Source organism: Zeus faber (assembly GCF_960531495.2).
Source record: "Zeus faber genome assembly, chromosome: 12".
In the NCBI taxonomy this organism is placed as follows: domain Eukaryota; kingdom Metazoa; phylum Chordata; class Actinopteri; order Zeiformes; family Zeidae; genus Zeus; species Zeus faber.
Genome location: NC_137196.1, coordinates 19,382,272 through 19,404,667, shown reverse-complemented (window position 1 = coordinate 19,404,667; position 22,396 = coordinate 19,382,272). Strand labels below are relative to the sequence as shown.

General features: G+C 42.8%; 2 protein-coding genes across 4 annotated transcripts in view; both read left to right on the top strand.

The window, feature by feature from the left end:
• Positions 1–3,171, top strand: part of LOC307238227 (receptor-type tyrosine-protein phosphatase F) — a 199,450-nt gene extending 196,279 nt beyond the window's left edge. For all 3 annotated transcript variants that reach the window (XM_080011136.1, XM_080011134.1, XM_080011135.1), the window contains one exon: positions 821–3,171. In XM_080011136.1, the coding sequence (XP_079867262.1) occupies positions 821–889 (69 nt within the window). In that variant the 3' untranslated portion in view covers positions 890–3,171. The remainder of the gene's footprint in view (positions 1–820) is intronic.
• Positions 3,172–15,008: 11,837 nt separating this feature from the next.
• On the top strand, positions 15,009–16,277 carry LOC307238061 (uncharacterized protein; the record flags this gene model as incomplete). The annotated part of the gene is made up of 2 exons (XM_080010908.1): positions 15,009–15,327; positions 15,844–16,277. Exons 1-2 carry the CDS (start codon positions 15,033–15,035, stop codon positions 16,275–16,277), a joined length of 729 nt encoding a protein of 242 aa, XP_079867034.1. The 5' UTR covers positions 15,009–15,032.
• Between the last annotated feature and the right edge of the window lie 6,119 nt (positions 16,278–22,396).

Below are 22,396 nucleotides of genomic sequence, written 5' to 3'. Positions count from 1 at the left end.
GATCAATCTTTGCCGCTTGGCTGTGTGTGTGTGTGTGTGTGTGTGCGCGCGCGCGCCCGGGAGTTCCAGATGGGCGGGGTTGTTTTGCCAGCGTTTGCTGATCCGAGCGATGATGGAACAGTACTTAAAAGTCCATCTACACGTCTCCTTCTCTGTGATCGACAGACTCAAACAAACACCCCCAATTATTTACAATTCCTCCCCCCCCCCCCCCGCCTCACGTCCGCATCGTTATATATTCAAACGACGGTGTTTATCCGTGAGCGTCCTGGGTGAACGCAACCGGGATGTGAAATCAAAGTGCGTGCTCTGGTAAACCTCTCCGACCTCCTCATTAGGCGGGTGAGGGGTTGTGGTCGCACGGGGGAACATCAAAGGGAAAAACACCGCCCGTCTCACTCGGGCCCCGTCCGCGCGTTTACAGATATTTCGGAAGACGTGTTTTCTCCGCGTTTTGGGGGGATTGGGAGACAAAAAACAAAACAAAAAAAAAAAAAAACGCCTTCCAGGGTGGAGAACGTCAAACGGAGCCGTGCGAGCGTCTCCATTAAAAGTTTTGACGTCGCTCCAACTTCGGGAGCGGCGTCCCCGCGGCGCCGCGTGCGAGTGGTAGGAAGACGCTCGGTACGCCGCACGCTCACAATGTTCTGGTTAAGTTTGATGATGCCATCGTCCCCTACTGGCCTTGAAACCTTTTTTTATTTTATTTTTTTGGTCGAAGTGCGGATCGAGAGAATGTCTAAAATACCGTTGATGTGGACAGGAGTCATTTTCGTACGTGTGGGCGTGGCCTGAGCTCCTCTGCCTCTCCTCCTTCCAGGACCAGTACCAGCTGTGCTACCGGGCGGCGCTGGAGTACCTGGGGAGCTTCGACCACTATGCAACGTAACCACTCCTCCGCCGCCTCCGCCCCGGGCGCCCATGCATCCCGTCTCGGACCCCTCCCCGACCCGACCTTTGACCCCTTCCATCCTCTCCGACTTGCCCCACCGTTCACTGCCAGAGATGAGGGGGGGGGTGGGGTTCTCTCGCTTGCAGACGTCGCGCTCGGCCGATCACAGAGATCCATTTTGGATTCACCACGCAGAGATTCTGTTTTGAGAAACAAACGCAAAAAAGGACAAAAAAAAAAAAAAAAACACAACGAAAACAACAATGGAAAAAAAAACAAACCCGACAACAACACTTTGACCCAAAACGCCGGCTCGCGCTACTGCTGCCGCCGGACACCATAACCCCGCAGATTGTCAAAGGCTACTGGTAGCACTAAGAGATGATTCTTTTTTTTTTACATTAATTTTATTATCTGTACTATTAAAAAAAACAAAAAACAAAAAAAAAAAATATCATTTTGACATACTATACATTTAGCTCATCCTGTTTGTTGTTTTTAATCATTTTAACATTATTTTGTCGTTTCTTTTGTCTTAAAGGGCCGGCTTGAGAGCCTACATTATTTTCATAAAGTTTTGAAAAATCTTTTTATTTCTGTCTTTTTATTTTCTAGGTTGCTCTAGCACACAGGACACGTATTTTGAACGTGTTCCTGGATACTAATACAGGAGAGAGCGCTGTTCTCTGGGCTGTTGTCACATTTGATTTGTTCTCATGACGTTCTCTCTTCATGTACATTGTTTGATTTTCGTGTTTTTGGGCAGAGCGGCGCTTCACTTTAAAGAGCCTTTTCCGCTGCTGTTTCCTTCTCTTTCTTTAAGTGAAAAACAAAATCTAAACTGATTTCACCGGGCATAGCTTAAATTAAACAACGTGAATCAGTTAACAAGAGGCTAAATCAGCAGTGTACAGAACTGGAAAGCACATCGTTTTACTTTGTGTGTGTTTTATTATTATTATATATATTTTTTTCCAAACAGACGCCTATGGCATTGAGGCCTTCACGCTCCATACAGGAGAAGTTATGAGTACAAAACAGACTTTTATACCCAGGGGGTATTCGTAAATCTCTGTTGCCCTTAAAACAACCCTTCAATCCTCCTTGTGGTCCAAGCGGCGGGGACGGTTTTGGCGAAGGGCCGAGGAGTAGCAGCCATGAACCCTGGCACGTGTACAGAACCAACCATTCCTAGCAGCGCGAGAGACTCCGCCCGTGGACTCCAACCTGCTACCATTTTATACAGAAATAGAACTATAAATATATATATATAATTATGATTGATTATATGTACAATTATACATATATATATATATATATATATATATATATACATATATATATATATATACACACACACACACATACATATACACACATGCATATATATATATATATATATATATACACACACACACACACACACACACACACACACACAGCTTCAAAGTATATTGTTAAAAAAGGATTCGCTCTGTCTGCCGACTCAGTGGCAGAGCGCCTGCTTAACCGGAGTGTGTATTAATGGAAAACACTGTTGTATCTACCGTTCTCTCATCAGTCACTTCGAGGCTGGCTGTCCACCTCAGCGAGGGGACCCCCCTCCCCGCCCCCCCAAAAAACACCACCAACAAAAAAAAACGAGTCCCCCATTATCTCACCACTGAAGCACATACAGGGATGCAAACAGTTCGCTTTTCGGTGACTGGGGCTTTTTTTTTTTTTCCCCTACATCACGTGGGTGACGCCGCCGCCGCCGCCATCCGCCGCCGCTTAACTGGTGGCCCCATTTGACCGGTATCGCATTAGAAGACGCGGACACGGCTCTCCGGTTGAAAGCGCTCCGAAGCGGGAGGTGATGCTGCGTTCACGGGTTCTCAGAAAACTGTAATTGGTGTGCCCGCCCGTGCCCCCGTCGGCTACCACCACAAGTATATTTCAGAGCTGCGGGGAAACACTAGGCGTGTACGGCGACTTGGGGTAGCGCTCTCTTTTTTTGCCGCACATGTGTTTGCATCCCTGCACATATTGTATCTACAAGGGCATGTGGTGGAGGGAGGAGTCCAATCCATGGCCTCAAGTGAGGGGGGAGGGGGATCCCAACACGCTGGTGGTTAAATAAACAAAAAATATTAGAGTTACACAAAAAAAAAAAAACGTTCATTTTTACAATTGTGAATGCTTAGTGCTGTAGGGGTTCAACCTGTTGTATACACAGTCTGTTTTCTATTTGTTGATAAAGAACTGGAATATAAAACTGTCACTGAAAAAAAACAAACTCATCAATGTTAATAAAGTTGAATAATTGGGTTTTTGTAAGAGCCCTGTGATGTTTGGTTTCTTACCAGGTCCTTGAATTAAGTCCTCAGAAATGCAAGCGCAGGAATACCTTGAAATAGCCCCTTTTGTGCTGAAGAGATTGAAAAGTCCTTGGGAGAAAAAAAACAAAAACTATGGTTGAAAACCTGTGATATTCAAATTGCAACCAAATAAAACCTTTTGAGAATCGTTACAAGGTAAATGATGCCAGGGAAATATCAATTATATAATTCTATCAATCCAGCATGGCGGGAAATAGACACTTCTAAAGTAGATGACAGTGAGATTAATAATTGATATACAGACATTTATATAATAGATTTGTTTCTCTGCGCGGGGCAAGATGGCCGCGGAAGTGAGCTCTGCTTTGTCGTATTAATTACTTGCTTTTTTTTTTTTCCCCGTTAACCAGGAAACTGGGTTTATAAACGTAATTAACTTTTATTTTTCTCCGCTGTGCCTCACGCACCTTATTATTGAATGGGAGCGTTGCCATTCAAATGACCTCACATTTGTCCTCATTCTTGTGTAATTATGCTTCCCCAGATCTGGAATTTTTTTGTGTACTCTAAATATTCTGATGGTTACGGAGGTTGTTTCTTTAGTAAAAAGCGTGTGTGTGCGTGTGTGTGTGTATATAGCAGACCATCCACCGTTGTGTTTCTGGATCTGGATCGGAGCCTGGTCCCCATCCCCACTTGGTCTTGCAGCCATAACTAATTAAAGACAGAAAATGGCCAACACGAGGATGATTGTAGACATGGCAGAACATCGGCATGGGTTTGGAAAATAAATATTTGGACCCGGGAGGTGAGGGTGATTTCACATTTGGGGTTGAACCATGGAGAGTGGGGACACAAGACTCATGGAGAGGAATCGTAACTGCAAGGAATGCCTCACGTAAACACGTAATGGGTTGTGGATTTGGAAAAGGCCTGCCAAGATTTTAGAGAATGGTGTGTGTGTGTGTGTGTGTGTGTGTGTGTGTGCGCGTGCGTGCGACACCTGATCATGTGGACTGCGGGATGAGGACAGTAACTCATGGCTGATGCTGGCTCTCGTTAACCTATTACTATTAGAGGTCCAATATGGTTTTTAAACTTTTATCAAACATTAGTTTAATGAGGCCATAATTCCACTCGTCCATTTAACTTTTCAGTTTTATTGTGCACTCAGATGTTAATTAAGCCGTTAGTGTTGTTTTCCATGGTAATTTAGATGGCCGTATTTCACGTAGGCTCTGGGCATGAACATCAGCAACACAAACATTTATACATGCACAGACAGTTATATCTGATAATTACTTGGTGAACGTCTTTCGTATGATGATTAATGTTTGTATGATAATGATAAAGCGGCATCATAGAAATTCTTGATTTAACCACCTCAGGAGCAGCTGACGTGATGGTGTCTTCCTGGTAGCAGGGAGTCGACCACCCTGTGCAACAGAGAGTTCCCGGTGGTCAGAATGGCCAAGATTAAATTGCACTTCTGGCTTTGGAGGATATTTCAGTGCCAAAATAAGTTTATTTGTTTTTGGCAGAGACCGCAATGAATCCCATTTTCTATGCTGGACGATTACATCCCGGCTGGAGCTCCACCTGGCAGAGGACGAGCTCCTCACCGCCTTCGAAATGATGAGGAAATTACTTTGAATTCACCAGTTTGGAAATCTCCAATGTGCCCCCAATGTGTTTGCTATGCCAGGGGTACCCAAACTACAAAATTGTTTTTATGTATTTTATTTTTTACTTTTTGTATTGTTTTTTGTTTTACATTTCCAGTATGATTTCTTACACAAAGTCTATCAACTCATTGTCACTAATGAAGGTGTCAGATTTAAGATACATGATGTTGATTTGTGTAACCTCATTTTGTACAATCTACACAAGTTTATTTTTGGCACATCATTTATATATATATATATATATATATATATATTTATTTTTTTTCCATTCTGTTTGTATGTGTTTGAATGAAAACAGAAAGCTTCCACTGCGGAGCTGCAGTTCTGCTGCTCGTTCCAGATCAGGGAGCTGAGCAGAGACTTGCGTGTGACTCACAGCTCGTGGAGGGTGAACAGGGAAGGGCGCCAATCCCCAAGTGGCTGCTGTGCGCCACCCACCACCAAGCTGCTGCTCGCATGGAACCTATTTGGGGAGCCGGCAAGAGGAGCCACGGCAGTACAGGGCCTGAAGCGACCCCAGTCGCCGGATAAAATCTTCCGAAACTCGTCGCCACTTATGACAACGTCGATTCAGACTGGTTTCTGCTTCCTGGCAAGGAGGTTCTTCTGGATCTGCAGCGCTAGTGTAGGTACCACTCACTCGTCTGTGTGCAGTGATGGAGTTTGGTGTGCGGCGGTGGCCTGGAGGGCAGAAGAGTGCAAGCCTGGTGCAAAGGGTGCGCAAGTGGCACCTCTGAGCTGCCCAGCAGTGCTCCACCCAATGAAAATCGCAATGAAACGCCTGCAGTGAGAGCCAGATAACTACTTAACACTTATCCAAGTTTCTTATTTGGTACCAACGACATAGCATTGCAGAAGAGATCCAAGCAGGGCTGATCATCTACTACTCACCCCCTGCGGCCGATGGAGGACCAGGACAGCACCCGGCCTCTTTCTGGGCATCCCTGGGTGAAGGGGAGTGGATTGGCAGCCAGTAACAACAAGCCACCTGTGTGGTGGAGGATGCAGCAGGAGTAGAACTAGCACATTTGGTCCCAATGGACACTGTCGTACTGTGTGTGCACTGACAAGGCATCAATAGCTACCATCGATCCCCCAAAAGACTGTCATTTGAAATGAATGTTGGTTTGGGATGTTAGAACCAGGTGACACTTTAGGTGCATTTTGACCTCGCTGACAGAGGGGGGCAGCATTTGGCTGCGTGCTTATAGTGTTACCTGTTAACTCACTGGGCCTGCTATGGTTTGTGAAATATAAATATTGTATTAACAATTTTACGCTAAAGTAGTTGTAGAAAAACAGGTTTTGATGTAGCCTTTACCTTGCCAAACACTTAACAAATACCGCGGATCACACCAGTGAAACCACCAACAGTCTCTCCATTCCTGGGCCCCAACCAGCCATGTAAAATTTGCAAATTGCACTGGATATTTGTACTTTGGCCAAGGTGGATTTGTCTTGATTCCACTTCACTGAGAAAGCCGCAGTTTCTTCGAAAGTTGCTTGGAAAAAAAAAAAAAAAAAAAAAAAAAGGCTCAAATGTCCCTCTGCATCGTTTTAAAAGGCCTGTTTAGAGTTCTGGCTCTTTTAGAAGTCGTTTTCCACTCATTGAGATGACATTTGGCCGAAGGTTACTTGTCCAATCATCAAACCACATCTTGTGCAAAACGGGTGTCGTAGCCACATTTTCTGCCTTATTCCCAGTTCTTCTAATGACACTTCAAGTGGAATGGTGTGTTTATAGCATAACTGATTAAGGGCTTCCTTAAAATCTACCCTGAACCCAAACAAAATCTGTTTATTCACTCTCCCAATGCCATTGGAAAAGATTCAAGCCTCTGTGTATATGATGCTGACATTTTTTCAAATTGGAAATACACACACACACACACACACACAGAAGAATATATATATATATATATATATAGTAGTGAATATACTGCATATGTATATATAATGAATGAGAATATCTGAACCAAAGCAGTTAACAGCTGTTGTGCTCTTATTACCAAGACGGCTGTTTTGTGGAAAAAAATATACTTTAGACATCTGTGAACGATATATAAAATGCAGCAACCATTTGGCCTGGCGTCTGTGAATGTTTCCGTGCAGATATTTTCCTTCCAAGGCCAGAAAAGCTTGATTTGTTCTACAAACGGGAAGTCGTTATTTGTTTAGAAAGTATCACCTATCCAATAATTGCGGGTGTTTACGCTAAAAGGCTAGTGGGGAGAATTAACACATGGTCCCCCACTCCGCGCTCCCCCCATTTGTTTGTTTCAGCCAAAAGGCACCTGCAGGCCCCCCGCCCGCCCGCCTAAGAAGTGCAACTTTCCGAGAATTCTCCTCCTGATAGAGGTATATCCCAACGATGTGGAACAGCGAGGCTTTCCGTGTCAAGGCCGTCACACTATCGCTAAAGAATGTTTCAGAAAAAGCTTTTAAAAAAATGAGCAGCCTCACCATCCCCGCCTCGCTGGCAGGTGGCTTTTGAGAGGCTTGTCAAATATCCTGCGATACTTTGATGATAGTAATACGTGACATTATTTGGCTGAAACATCCCATAACGGATATGTACCTGCTTTTATTTAGCTCGCACTTTATAAGATACAGCCCATTTAATATATCTGTGCTGCATATGCTCCGCTACGCGCTGTTTCCACCGCCGGTGGCGGAGTGCATCGCGCCTTTTCCGGCAAGAATGCGGCGATCGGCTGCGCGTGAGGGGTGAAAGGCAGACGCGGTGAATTTGATGAAGCAGCGTAGCTAGTAGTGATCCACAGACTATCGATACGGAGGAACATTCACCAAAATGAACCCTCTGATGAAGACATGTTATATACCAAGTGATGAAGAAATAAAACAAAAAACAAGTCAATTGATATGAAGAAGGCAAACTTTCGGGAAAAGGCGACCGTCTTAAAGCGAAGATGAAATCTTAAAAAAAAAAAAAAAAAACATTGCAGTTAGGAATGAAATTCTGGAAATTGTAGTGTCATCCAGTTTTGAGGATTGCCACTTTAAAGAAAAATATTTAATTAGTCATGGCAATAGAATGAGGAAGCTGTTCGCGAAAACATTCTTCCTGCTTTAACGCTGAGTTCAGATTTCAACATTTTGATAAACAAGTGTGAAAAGATAACCAGAAGAACATTTACAGCGACACATTTTGGGGAGTTCAACGGCTTCCTTATGAGTCCATTTAACTTTGTCTGTTTGTCTGTGGCGCTAAACGACACCTCCTCAGCTTTGAACGTCTTGAACGTTTCATCTTTTCACCCTGACACAAATTACTTTGTGCTGTTGTGTAAATTATTTGGCCTTTTGTTTTTCCATAACCAACACGGCACACCTGATGAATTGTATCCACAAATGATGGTATTTATTTAGATTGGAGTTTGGGAGAGTAGGGTGCCTTTCAAAGCCCCCACCATCTGCTCCTCATTTATAGCTCAAGGCTCCGGCTAAAATAGTAGTTTGTATTGGAGGAGATGTGAATGTGAGACTCTCCACATTAACAACATCCACGTTTTTCATCCCGTGCCAACTCCAGATTGAATCATCATGAAATAACTCCGCCACAATATATCACCTCAACCAGGATCAGTGTTGTGTTATTTCTGATGAAATATAGCAAATTCACAAACCCCAGGAATGTTTTTATGTTCCATCAGTGAGTGAGGACCATCCTCGCCACGCCCACTGATCTGCCCGGCGGAGGCCATTAAGAAGGCAGACTCCCCTGTAGCAGAAGGTGAACGTAAGCCCTCTCTCAGGCCAAAGCATCCTTTAGTGCTCCCTGAGCTAGAGCCAGGGAGATTATCATGTCAGGAGGAATCCGAATCGACCCACAAGCATAACTACAGAGAAGGAGAATGAGGAGGAGGAGGAGGAGCAACGGTTGGGGGTAGGCAGAGGCATCAGGGAAGCTCAGTGCTCCATTTGGCGTAACAGCGGTCTTCCTCCTAACCCTGACCCGTCCCTTCCAGCCCTCAGTGCAGCCCTTCTTGGAGCCCGCACTGAGCTGAGGAGAAGACCTACTGCGGTGCAAGGAGTAAGGTCCACATGGCTTCTGATTTATGAGTCTGTAGTCCATATTGTTGTGATCTAGAATGTACGGAAATGACTTTAAGGGCTGAGGGAATACGCTTTAAGGCGGCTGTAAGATTTGGGGTTTTTTTTTCGCGTGACACCGTTCCTAAGCCTTGTGTTTTTTTTTTTCTTTTTAGGTTGTATTCGTCGATTGAGAAACAAAAAAGAAAAAAAGCGAATGTTTGGGATGGATAAACATGGTGCGAAGTGATCCACATGCTAAGGCAGTGGCTGTTCTAAACACCCAACCCTCCTCCTTCAATGGATCAAGCCCTGTGTCATCAAGCTTATACTCGTCTTGAGAACTATGTGGGTTTTCACTATTGCAACATAAGGTACTCGCATGAAGGTGCCACTATGATAAAGGGATAAGGACACCATAAGTCACCAGCGCACCTCAGTTTACTCTTGGAGGAGCACAGAGAGCTCTGATGGTTTTTTAGAGGAAACAAGCAGGATTCCTTCACTCCTTGTCCCTTGGCTGTGATGATGGATTTACCCAGCCGGCACTTGCCTGTGGAGGTCAGCTGAAGACGACACCACGCAGCTAAGTCTGGATTAGCCGGCCGAACGGTAAGGACACTGCATCTTCTTTTGTTAGTATAAGCCGGCAGCTTATGGCGGGAAGGCGTTGGGTGATGCTTCACCAAGTGCCTGAGTGGCAGAAAACACACTTTGGATTATCTGTATCAACAAGTGTCTCTTTGTCGCCTGTGCATGTCAGTAGTCCATAGGGTCCTGTGGTGGAATGTTTCAATCGTGGTTGCCAGTAGCTACAAGATACATGCCATTATGTTGTTTTCCAGTCGGTGCTCAGGCCTTGGCGGAGTGTCCCTCATAAACATTGGTAAACACCCTCCAATTGCTTGGACAGGCGGCGAAAAAACGTACGGATCTGGATTTGGGAGATTCCAAGAGTCCCAAAATCCAGCTACACCATTATTGTTGTAGTTGGTGTAAAAATTACATTTGCAGTTTTGCAGTTTTGCAATAACAAGGCTCAATAAGGACAAAGTTGTGTCCACTTACTAAAGTATTGATCCCAGTAGTAAATGAGGTCATTATCACTGTGGGCATTTCACTGGCTGTAATGCCATTAAATCCATATCATATAAAATAATTAGTGGTGATTATGCTGCGTGCAGCTCCATTCTGTCTGAGATAAAGGCTAAGCCGCTGCATTCACTTGCGCTTTACAACTCACATTATCTTTCCCACAAGCTGTTCACAATCAACTCCTACAGTACTACAAATAGTTTGTCGTCTTCAGCTTTATGTGCCAGTGTCACAAAAACATTTATGAAATGCACAGGAAAAATCCCCCTCTCAGACGTTTGAATGTATGGCAATGTTAATATTGACGTAAAATGTCAACAACTTCCAAATCTTTCTGCTTGCTAGAGCTTGCTCGAGTCGGTCGCATTTGAATGCTGCATTCAGCATGTGCCAGTTGGCCGTCAACCTATAGTAACCTCAACATCTGCATGTTTAACATGGCTTTAAGCAATCGTGTTTTGTTAACAGGGGATCTGGCATAGACAGATTAGCAGTCGGTGTAGCAGGTTGTAGACACATTTACAGCGAGTAGACATCATCACTTATTCCAGGCCGTGTGGTTGATGAAGGATGAGTTTGTGTGATGTTGCCGCGCCGTGCCTTTAGGTAACCTTGCTTTGTCATTCCGAAGTGCTATTTAAAACAAAATGTCACAACAGAACCTGGAACTGTACCTTGAATACATAATAGAAAGGCCCAGACAAATTGGAGCCTGATGCCAAAGCCGCGTCTAAAAATGCGCCTTCCCTTGTCATGCGTTCACATCTCATTACAGCCGCCGTGAGAATGAGAGGTTTAGAAACGTGTCCCTTAATATGTCAGGCATGGCTTTTGGTGGCACTGGATTCATCTGTTCAAATCCATTGAGTTAGTCAAAAATATATACATTTTAAGTTCTGTTTGTTTGAGCGAAGACGAAGAACACACTAAACTTCTAACTCATTAAATGTATTACGTGGTTAGTAATATGGTTCATGAAGGCTTTTACTGTGGTACAAAAAGATAGAACTGTTATCGTTGTTGTCATCGGGTATTTCCTGCTCATATACATCTTGGCCCCTTTCTGTATCTTTCTGCCTTGCTTAACTTTTTTTCGAGTTGCTTAATGGGAAAGCACAAGCCACGTAATGTGGCAGCCCATCTAATTTACAGTGCCGCCTGTCCTAAGCCCTTTTAAGAATTAGAACTAGGATGGATTTGGAGCTTCCAATCCAGGCTCAGAACATCCACTTGATTGTGCGTGCTTTTGGTTCCCTTTGAGCGCTAAAACAAATAAATCGTACTTATCAAGGTCATCACTTTTCTTCTCAATTATTCTGATTAAAGGCCTTAGTAGATTTAGTGGCGGCCTGCTGGCGCTCTCCGCTGCGGGACCTGCTGGACTAACCCCCAAGTAAGAGGTGTCTGACGGATTAACACATACAACCAGGCCTGGACTCTACCACCAGCACTGCAGCCAGGTGTTACCCCACGTGATGACAGATAAAGCCGGCAGGCATTAGTGCTAATCCTGGCCTGATCTTTGGAATATGTCCCTATTACCTCCCAAAGCACTCTCTAGCTGTCCCTAGGCCTCCTTGATGCTCACTTAAGAGGGAAAAGACAAGACAAGGCCTCTGTAGGACTTTGTCGAACACCTTCTTTCACTGCAGCCAGGAGGTTCAAGACAGTAGGTGCCTTTCCCGCTGTTTGCTTTGCTCCGCTGTTATCTTTTGAGTCCAGCTATTTTACAGTGTGTGTGTTCACAGTAGCTCAGGGAAAAACTGGTCACGTGGTCTGAGTTAGCTAGAATGCACAGCTAAATATCTCGGTGAAGGCCTCATTTTTCATGGTGGAGGGCAGATAATGCAGAAATGATGGATACAGCTATGGACATTTGTTGTAACTGAGGAGCTACAATATTATGTAAGGTGGATTATGTAGTATTAAGTGATGGTGCTGCTGGTGGAGAGTGTGTGTGTACACGTGTGTGAAGTGGGTGTCTGGACTTCGGAACTGTTATCAAAGTGTCCGATGTCAATTTTGGGGAAGTGGAACTTGGCATGCATAGTGTATGTGTCACTCAGAGCATAGAGACATAGAGACATAGATTGAAAGAACAGGCTGTATCTGAGCAGTGTCAAGTCCCCAGTGCTACAATATTAAAGGAGACAAAAGTTGGTATGGCAGATCTGTTTCCCCAGTACAAAGCCCCTCTTCATCCACGCCTTTGTGATGTCCACTTACTGTGATCATGTCATGCCAGACAGAGCCCAATGTAAAGGACCAGCCCCTGTCTCCCGGCTATATGCAAAACATTGTTAACCACAGACGGCCCTTATCCTCAGTTTCACAGATCACATATTCATATTCGGTACAACATGACATTCTTTTGAGTGTCTTCTTCTGGCTAGGAAGAGGAGGGCATAATTAGCACCGCGCTCTTGCAATTACATTACCACTAGCTCTGTAGCACACTGGCAGACCCATTTATTTGTAACACCCATTTATTTGAAAACATCAATTCCATAGCGTCATTTCGATAATGCCAGGACTCTGGAACATGCCTGCATCTCTCTCTCTCTACGTCGTCCTCAGACGAGCCTTCCATCATGCATGCACTTGAATAATCATATTTCCAAGGAACATATACTGTATGCTAGATATCTTAGTTCTGTTGGCATCATTGTCTTTGTGACATTACCCCAATATCTTAAGGTATTTATTTTTTATGTTATGTACCTTACAGCTACTCCCATGCTCTGTATGAACAAGAAACCGTTACAGGGGCTTCCATGAGTGCCGAGGTTATCATTGTGGCATTGAAACCCTACAGTTTCTGCCTTTAGTGTAGCTGAATTTCTCAGTTTGTTTTAGGGTCCACGCTTTAGCCAATAATCTCCACACAGGAGCATGCACGGACACATCAGCAATCTGGTTAGTGGGGTTTGTAAAGGGCCAGACATTCTGTGGCTTTGCAGGAAACACCTCAGTTGTTTCTCTGACTCCTTTGGTATTTTTTTACGTCCTTATTTTTGTAATGGTTTTTCCCTCTGGTGAGGTCCTCGGGGCAGTTCCGCTGTGTGCTCCATGTTGGTACTACTGTTTTCTCTTCTTGACTACAGCAACACCTGTTTCTTCGAGGAAGCGCACCACTATGTTAAAGCCATTTCTCCATTTTTTTTTTTTTGTCGCCATCGCCACGCTGCCAACTTCTGTATATTTATGTCTGTGGACCAGTAATAGAGGTTAAATGTCTACGTTGATTAATCGCCCATGAGAATCAGGGTAAGTGGCAGGACGGTCCTTGGCACTTTTATGGACTCCAATTGAATGCAGGTGGGTGTGAGTGGAGCAATTATGGCCATCAAACGGTCTTCAGGGACATGACTTCAACATGGGATGACCGCATCTTCATCCAGTCTCTGCAATCAATGATTTAAGGATTTGAGGGCTGCACAGTGTTATTGGTCTGATTGTTTTATCAAGATGAGCCACAGAACTAACAAGCCACAGACAGTGATGGATCGAAGTCTGCTGAACGCTGATACTGAGTAATTTTCCCAAACGGACCTTTAATTGCATAAGAAAGCAATGATCTCACCCTTTGCCGTTTATCATAACCATTTTTTGTTTTATTTGAGGCGTACTATATTCAGTTCTAGAGAACTAATATCTTTAGTGACAGAAGTTGGTGTCGGGCCAAGACAAACAGAGTGAGAGTTTCCACATTTGAAAGCTATCCATAGTGTCCTGCAATTAAATCTAACAATAAGGAACAAACATCAAAGTACACTCACAACAAATAACTTTCTGCCGCACTCCCCCGTTTAATTTAATACTGCCTCAGCATCCACTAGGTTATAAGCTCAAGGGTTTCACATTAAATGATCCTCCCTTTCGTCAATCATTTGTGTATACATACATTTGTATTAATGCGTTTCTTGCCAAGGCATACCTGTGTTATAAAATGACAATCAAACATGAAATTGTTGGACCGGTTAGGCGTTTCTATCCATCACCATGATGAAATGTTGTCCTATCCTCAGCAAGCCAAACACACAGAAGCTATTACACGAACAGTATACTCCAGTCTGGCAAAATACTTTGGGAGGCTGGTCTGGATTTGCTATTAGCCAGGGCACCATTTCCGGGTCTGGGGAAATGTTTTAACTGCCTTTTGTGATATGAAAAATACCAAATAGCAAGCTTGCGAATACCTCTTAAATACCTGTGGCATGAAAACAAAGACAAACATTTGGTGTAGTTCCTCTGAACTGACTTTATCACCCACAGTAGAGGAGCACATTCTGAAAGCTCTAAAATAAACACGCGCACAAATACACACACTCGCTGAGTTTGAGGCCCTCTCGTCTAACACAGCAAATAGGTGCGGTTCAGTGGATTTCTGATGGATTCATGCGGAAGTTCTTCCTTTTCAAAGATATGTTGCTGTTTTGAGACGTAAAACAGGTAACGTGAATAGTTTGTTTTTCAGCAACAAAGACTAACAAGGTAATTAATGCAAATGTACATTTGATGTTATCCTCTCGTTTTCACCAGGATCCAGGATGCTTGAATTTAAATTAAATAACAAAGACAGTTCTATGCCTTTCTGCAACTGCAGCAGTGTGACTCACACCACTCGCAGCATTCTTGGTTGTCAACAGTGTTTGTCGTTTTTAGCTGCTGAAAAACCCAGCTAGATTGAAAATCAGCTGACAGCAGCCTTCATGTGGCATTACGAAATGTAAACTGGCGTTAACATGAAGCAAACCTGTTATTGAAAGTGAGTTTCAACAGAAGGTTATCAAGATGTAGGAACACGCAAGCGGATGCAATTCAGGTATTGCTCAATGTTTTGGACATTCTCTGAAAACTTGTTTTTTTTATACTTGAAACAGATGTATTTAAACTGGTGTTATAGGTAGAATGTTTTAAGAATGAAAAGTAATAGTCCTGACATTTCTCTCCCAACAGAGTTTCAATGCTCCTCCACGTTCTAAGATGAAGTTATGGAAAGGTGCTACTTTTGCCTTCATGGTCTGTGGTGCAGCACTGTCCGTCCTCCTCACTAGAAACATGGCCACCGTCGGACAATTCAAACTCAGGAACAAATATACAAACAAATCATCATCGTCATTGAGATTGCCACCGCTAACAGAAACACCATCCACGACCACAGCACTGCCGTACCACTCATCATCATCATCATCATCATTATCGTCATCCCAAATGCCAGGTGTCAACGTCAATCGGAGAGCCCGGTCAGCAGATAGAGGGAACTCTTTCTTCTCTGAGTGTAAGATATACTTACATAATCGATTAATTTTTTTTCTCTCTACCTTTCACTTGGTGTGAGATGAGATGGTGTGTGAAGGGATTGCCTCAGCTCTGTTGTTTAAAGAGAAGATCTTCATGCCTCGCAGTCACCCGCAGTCACTTAACACCTTCAGGTTCATGGGTTATGTGTAGAAGGAGATAAGAAACACTAAACCCTTCAAGTGACTCATTCCTCTTTGTAAATAAAAGGTCTCACTTATACAGTTGAATGTGGCCTAAAAGCATCACCTTAATCTGCATCTGACATTTTTATTGTCTCCGTGGAACATTATGGAGAGCTCTCTTTGCCCTGCTAGTGAGACATTCCTGACCCTAAATACAGACCAAGAAAGAGATTAGGGTTTGCATCTGTTAAAGCTTAAAGATGTGTACATTCATATATGCATTATATGCACCTTATCGTAGAAATAATATATACTCAGTGATTACTTTCGCCATTGCATGAAGCTAACTGATTCATCTTGTTGTCCATTAGTCTCCAAGCTGTTCCAGAGCTTCACGGAGGGTGAGCTGCAGCAGGTCGTCGGTACCTTGCTAGACCGAAAGCAGCGGCGGAGCCAGCATGCAGACAGGAGCCAAGCACGAAGGACCAAGAGAGCACGGCGGCCCAAGCCCTGCTCTTTACAGGAGCTGCAGCTGACCGTGAGCGAACTCGGCCTGGGCTACGAAAGCGATGAGACGCTGCTCTTCCAATACTGCAGCGGCAAATGCGCCGGCCACCGGCGGAATTACGACATCACCCTGGAGCACATGCGGCGGACGGGCTTCAGCAAGAAGGGCCGCAAGGACAAGGTGAACAACGGCCCCTGCTGCCGACCAATTGCATACGAGGACATGTCCTTCCTGGACAACAGCAGCAAGTACCACACGATACAGGACGTGTCGGCACAGGCCTGTGGCTGTGTATGATGCCGCTGCAATGGACGAGCCGCGGTCACGATATTAAGAGTTGAACAAGGATACTGTCAAAGGGAAAAAGCGGGCAGCTATGGAATATAAAATCAAGGAGAAAAAGGGCTGAAAAATATTTGTGGCACCCTGACGGATGATGCCTTTTTTTTTTTCTTTTTTTAAAACAGGAAGACATTCCCTCAGCAGGACTCTGAAATTGCCCCAAGCTGGGAACCACACAGATGATGTGGACTGCGTTTGTGACGAACATGTTATCAGGAAACAACAAATGACTCTATATACCCAAATCAAAGATGTTATCTTCTCTTTTCTAACTATGTAGTAACACTGTGAATTGTAGTGTAACAACAATTCGGCAGCAGGATGGTTGTGATTTGTGCCTGCTGAGTAGAACAGGCAGATTATGCAAGTAGAGGTGAGTAGTGGTGTTTTCGCACAAGTGGTGCAGTTTGCTCCACTTTTTCGATGCATGGGCATGCAACTGATCATCATCGTCATTGAGATACACAAATCTTTGCATAAGCCATACCCTAAAAGCATTCAAAGATCAATGTTCCCTCTGGACTGCGTGTATCAGTGCAGGACACTCTGACAAATTGACACTTTGATAAATTGACACTTTGATATTGATATGATTACACTACAAAAGACAATCAACCCTGCTTCAAACAAGCTCTAGCACTCATTACCGTAGTTACTGAGGTGGAACATCCGGGTTCAGGACGTAAAATTCCACTCCGAGATTTTGAGTCAACCATGCGGATTTGCTAATTACGAACGACCAAGAGGTCCAACTGACAAGTGAAATCAGCTGGTCCAGCGCAAAGACGCGGCAAGTTTGTACTTTCCGAGCCTGGAATTGTCCACCTCTGCCTCTTACTCATTCCAAAATGAAAGTGATCTTCAATATTCCTTACACAGTCCTGGGTATTTGAGATATTTAAAAATTCTCACTCTTAAAACATTCAGAGCTTTTAATAATGAGCAAACATTCTCCTTTCATGATAACCTTACATCCATGAGGGGGTCATTTCCCTCTTAAAAAAACATTGCCAAAGCCCATTAAGTACACTTAATTCAACCATTTACTTATTTTCCAACATAGTTTTTTGCATATTTTTTTAGGTTACAGGTGACAATGAATTCAAAAAAAGTAGAAAGTAGTCTGTGGAGTTTTAATTCACATGGTCTGTGGTTTGGGTAGGCTAATCAGAAACTAATGTGGAAAGTAGAAACTGGCTAGTGGCGTGTTTTGTTTACTGAGACAAAACCTTGCAAGCAGGGGTCATCTTTGAGCCCACCCGTAACAGCCCAAAAATGATCATGATGCAAAGCCTACAGTATAGCCTTGTCAAATGCCTCCTGGAGGTTTTGCCTACCAGAGTTTGAGAGGAAAATGAGCTGCTGAGATGAATTATGACAAATATTTTTCAAATTATTTTCAACGTCACCAATCTTTTGTTTGGTTTGAACTCATTGCAAATGTTTGCCTGACGTATAATAAATTATATATGTTTCTTTGTTTTGTGGGGATGCAGTGCAGGGTGTGGATGCAGTGCATCTTTGTTGTGGATTATGTGTATTTATTCAAGGCATAAATTATGGTTTGCATATTTATTTAGATGACCACGCACAAACAGGACAGCTTGTTATCGTTGAGCAATTGTGCCAAAAATGTTTTATCTAACATTCTATATTGACTGCTGAATAAACCTAAACTATTTCATAGGTATCTGTGTACATCATTTTACACAAACACATTTTTGAAATTTGATTGGTCTGCACTGTTTTAATGCAGGGTCTTACTCGGTCTAATAACTATAATGAGATTCAACTCTGATGTCCCCTTTCCGGATATGCCCTTATATCAGCAACATGTGAGAGGAAGCGAAAATAAATGACAATTTGTCGTCAACAAGTAGGACAAATTGAACAATTAAAGATACACATTTAGGTCACGCTGATGCAGAGCTGTTACTCAGTAAAGATGCAATGAATCTTCTCATTTCCCTCTGAGATTGTCACTTGGATGGAATCTGAGTTTCTGTCACTGCAACGTTCAATTATTTAGAAGCCCAGGGATCTCATATCGTTGTTTTTCTGCCACATTAACAATTAAACAGTCTCCAAAATGAGACATCTTCCGTATGGAAGTTATGACAGCTAGCTACCCTGGCAAAACCATTCGTAGTGTTACAATAAAATGTCTTCATATAATTAATAAAACAAATAAAATCGGCAGGGTGCTTTTGAAGAACAGTGGTTCCTTAAAGGTATTGTTTGCTAGCACCATACCAATTTCACAAAATTAATCCCAAAATATATTTAATATAGATTTTCTTTTTTTTTTTGGAAAAGTGGTATTGTTGACTTCGTTAAGGAAGTGGCAGTTTTTTCTTAGACTTTTGTACTACATATTATATTGCGTAATTTCAGATAGATATGAAGGGACTATGATTGTCTGTGGCCCAATTAACATACTCACTAGGAGATCATGGCACTAAGACTACCAAGGTCTGAAACTGAGTGTAATGTCTTTATTCTTATTAAATACATGTTGCTTGTTTGCTTTTAATTATTACAATTTGATTTCCTTTTATTTGTATAAGTCCCTTTGAGTTGCATGCTGTGTATGGAAGGTGCTGCACAAACAAAGGCAATTATTATTCACGCTAAAAAATATTTGAGATTTGGCAACACATGCTCTAAATGTATGCTCAAAGTGCTGTAATAAGTCTTGGATAGACGTATCCACTTGATGCTAATCATATGTCCACTAATGCAATTATGTGCGAGTTTTAGGTAATCATATTTACGGTATGTTAAGCTGGTAAGTCCTTCTTACAGGCCGTAACTGCGCAGCTCTGGCTAAACAGAGGAGTCCCAAGGAAAAGCAAGATGGTTCCTCTCAGTTGCCGCCTACATTATTATTTAAGTATTCAGTATTCTACCATCAGGCCTTGGAATCTAACAAGGTCCCTCTGAATGCATTCCACTTGGTATAAGAAGATTTTTTCAGTAGTTTGAAGTGATGAGCAAATGTGAATTGTCTGGAACTTGAAACAGTTACTGTCCTTTATCTGTTAACTAAATATTTTTCTTGTGGATGAATAGAACCAGGTGGGAAACACATGTAAATGATACCATACTGTGTTTTAACAGTTACAGAAAAATGTCCTTCAACAGTTGTGAAAAGGTATTTATTTAGACATAGAGCGGCACGATATATTGATCCAATATTGACATTGTGATACGAGACTAGATATCGTCTGGCAGTTTAGCTCTTTAAATATTGTGATATAGTTAAATTATGTAATGCATTAAGTAATGCACTTTTCTAAACTTCAGACGGTTCTTTTTTACAATAATTGCTTCTATCCACATAATAATTAGTGTTTCTCAAATATTACTTGCGTGTAAATATCTAATAAAAGCACCAGTAGTCATCCCCAACATATTCTAAAATTATCAATGGAGATATCTGTCACAAAATAGTGATATTTTATTTTGTCAATAGAATAGAATAGAATTTTGCCTATTCTGACGCAGTTCACATTTTACCAAACCCAAAGCGGTGTATTAACATACCCGGCTTTTTTCAGGTCTCACTCTTCATATCCTTCATAACCCTAAAGCTAAAAGGCTTTTTTTTTTTATATACAGTATAAATATATTTGCAAGAGGTAAGCAAAGACAGAATGAAACCAGGGTTTCCATCCTTTCAGTAGTTCTGATAGTCTGTAGAACTACTGCCCTAGAGCAGGGACGGAGAGAACTACACACATTTACTGATGGACCTGCTAAGACCGATGAGCACAAAAAAAACACATAACTTCATTTTCTCCTGTAAGGAATGAATGTCTCATGTATAACAGCTGATGACGAAAAACAATCAATTATTTCCATGTGATTTTTTTTTTTATCTCATATCAATTGATCCTCCGGTGACTTTCAGACAGACACTATGCATATAACCGAAACCATGCACGAAATACAGTTTGAACAACTTAAACTAGCAGTAAGGGGAAAGTGATTAAAGTGACTTTGATGGAGACAGAAATCTCCCTGTTTGTGTTTTCAAATTCCAGCCGCCCGTTCCATCCTCCAACCCTCGAGTGTTTGTGAGTCGTGAAAACAGAAAGTAAACGCTTTATATTTATACATCGCTCCTTTTACCTGCCAGCACCTCCTACTTGAATGTGTCCTCGGCTACATTTTTGGGCCATGAAGTTTGCTGTGAACCTGATCCCAAGTGTTTATGGGTAAAAGTGGGGGTGAAGTCAGAGAAACAAGGCAAACCCCCCCCCCCAAAAAAAACACTATAATCTTTACAATCCGCCGACAGATCACTTAAATTTCTATTTTCTGGTGAGAGCTGGAGGGTAAACTTGTGTTACTCTACATCTACAGGACAGCTGTTACTAGTAAGAACACTGACAGGTACTACAATAAACATGTCAGCGTTTTACAGAGCCTCCCATGTCCAGCTGGAGCTTGTTGGTGATTTCAGACGTCTGCAAAGAAGGATGACCGGACAGGAGATGCGGTGGCTGTCGCTCGGGTGGGAGGGAGGGAGGGAGGGAGGGAGGGAGGGAGGACGAAGAATCGCTAAAGAAACAACCCGAAAACACAAAAGGCGAGAGCAATCTGAGCAGCAGGTGTTTCTCCTCTTTCCACAACAACTCTGAACCCTCCAAAGATGAAGCAACAGAAAACAATCTGACGTTTAAGTGTTGCGCCGAGTCGTTGCATTAAATGAAATGTTTTTGCACATTATTTGTTACTGCTCACAAATAGGCCTCTCATTCCCTCGCTGGAAGACAAAGGCGCACGCACGCACACGCGCGCACACACACACACGTTTGATTATTGCCTTTGGAGGATTGGAAAAGGTGCAAAGTTAAGGAATAGAAAAAAAAAAAATCACAAAGAGAAGCGGAATGTCGGAGGTTCCCGGCTTTCATGCATGACAACATTTCGATGACTTTAGATGAGTAGGTACGCAGAGTAGCAAGCACTTATTTTCCTCAATTAAAAAAATAAATACAAAATGAGAGTGGTTAGCAAAAAAAGGAGGTCTACTGCTAAAATATGTAGCAAAAATCAGAAAATATTTTTTTATGTAATAGAAAAAAATATATTAGTAAAATATAGAAAAAAATATGTTTTAAATTAAAGCGGACCTATTACGCTCCTTTTCACCAAGCTCATATATGGTGCCTGAGGTCCCCAAAACATGTTTTTTGAGTTTTATGCTGAAAAATAACACTTAGTTTATGCATTCGAGCCATTCTAACATGTAATAATAATCCACTGTCTGAAAACGGGCTGTTTCAGGGGGAGGAGCCACCCTCCCTAGACCCTAGTTCTGTGAGCCAATGGGGTTTGAGCACAAGTTACGGGTTCTGTGAGCCAATGGCGTTTGAGCTTGGGTATTTCTCTGCAAAATTTCACTGACTTCACCGCATCAGTCCACAAATAAATCTGTTTGTGAACAAATTTGAAGCAAGAAATAAGCAATCCGGTTGCTAAATATTCACTCATATTAGATCTACAAGCCCTCGTTTCGTCTGTTCCTGTTCCTGAATTCTCATTTCCTCAGTTCAATTTAGAATTTCACCGCGGTGTCCGGAGCAGCGCCGGGCTTGGGGCTTTGTTTCATTCTGCGCCGCAGAATACAGTACAGTCAACCTACCGTGGAGCATCTGCAGATGTAACACACACACACACACACACGCACGCACGCACGCACGCACACACACACACACACACACACACACACACACACACACACACACACACACACACACACACACACACACACTCTGTTCACCCTGGGCCACTTCCCAAACGATTCTCTCACCCAAATTTCTGAGATTGAACTATATGCAACACGACTCTATGGTCTGAGCCTGTGGTGCCCCCCGGTGTTGACCTCCATACTCCATGATATTGGTGCAAACTGACCACTTGGGTTTTTTCTTTTAGGCTGCACTTAATTAATACCTTTGGGGGCATTGGGTTGTTACAGCAATGGCGTTTATACAGATCTGGAATGAACCAACCAAAAAGTCCAAAACAAATAGTTTAAACATAACAGCGTATATTATTTCACT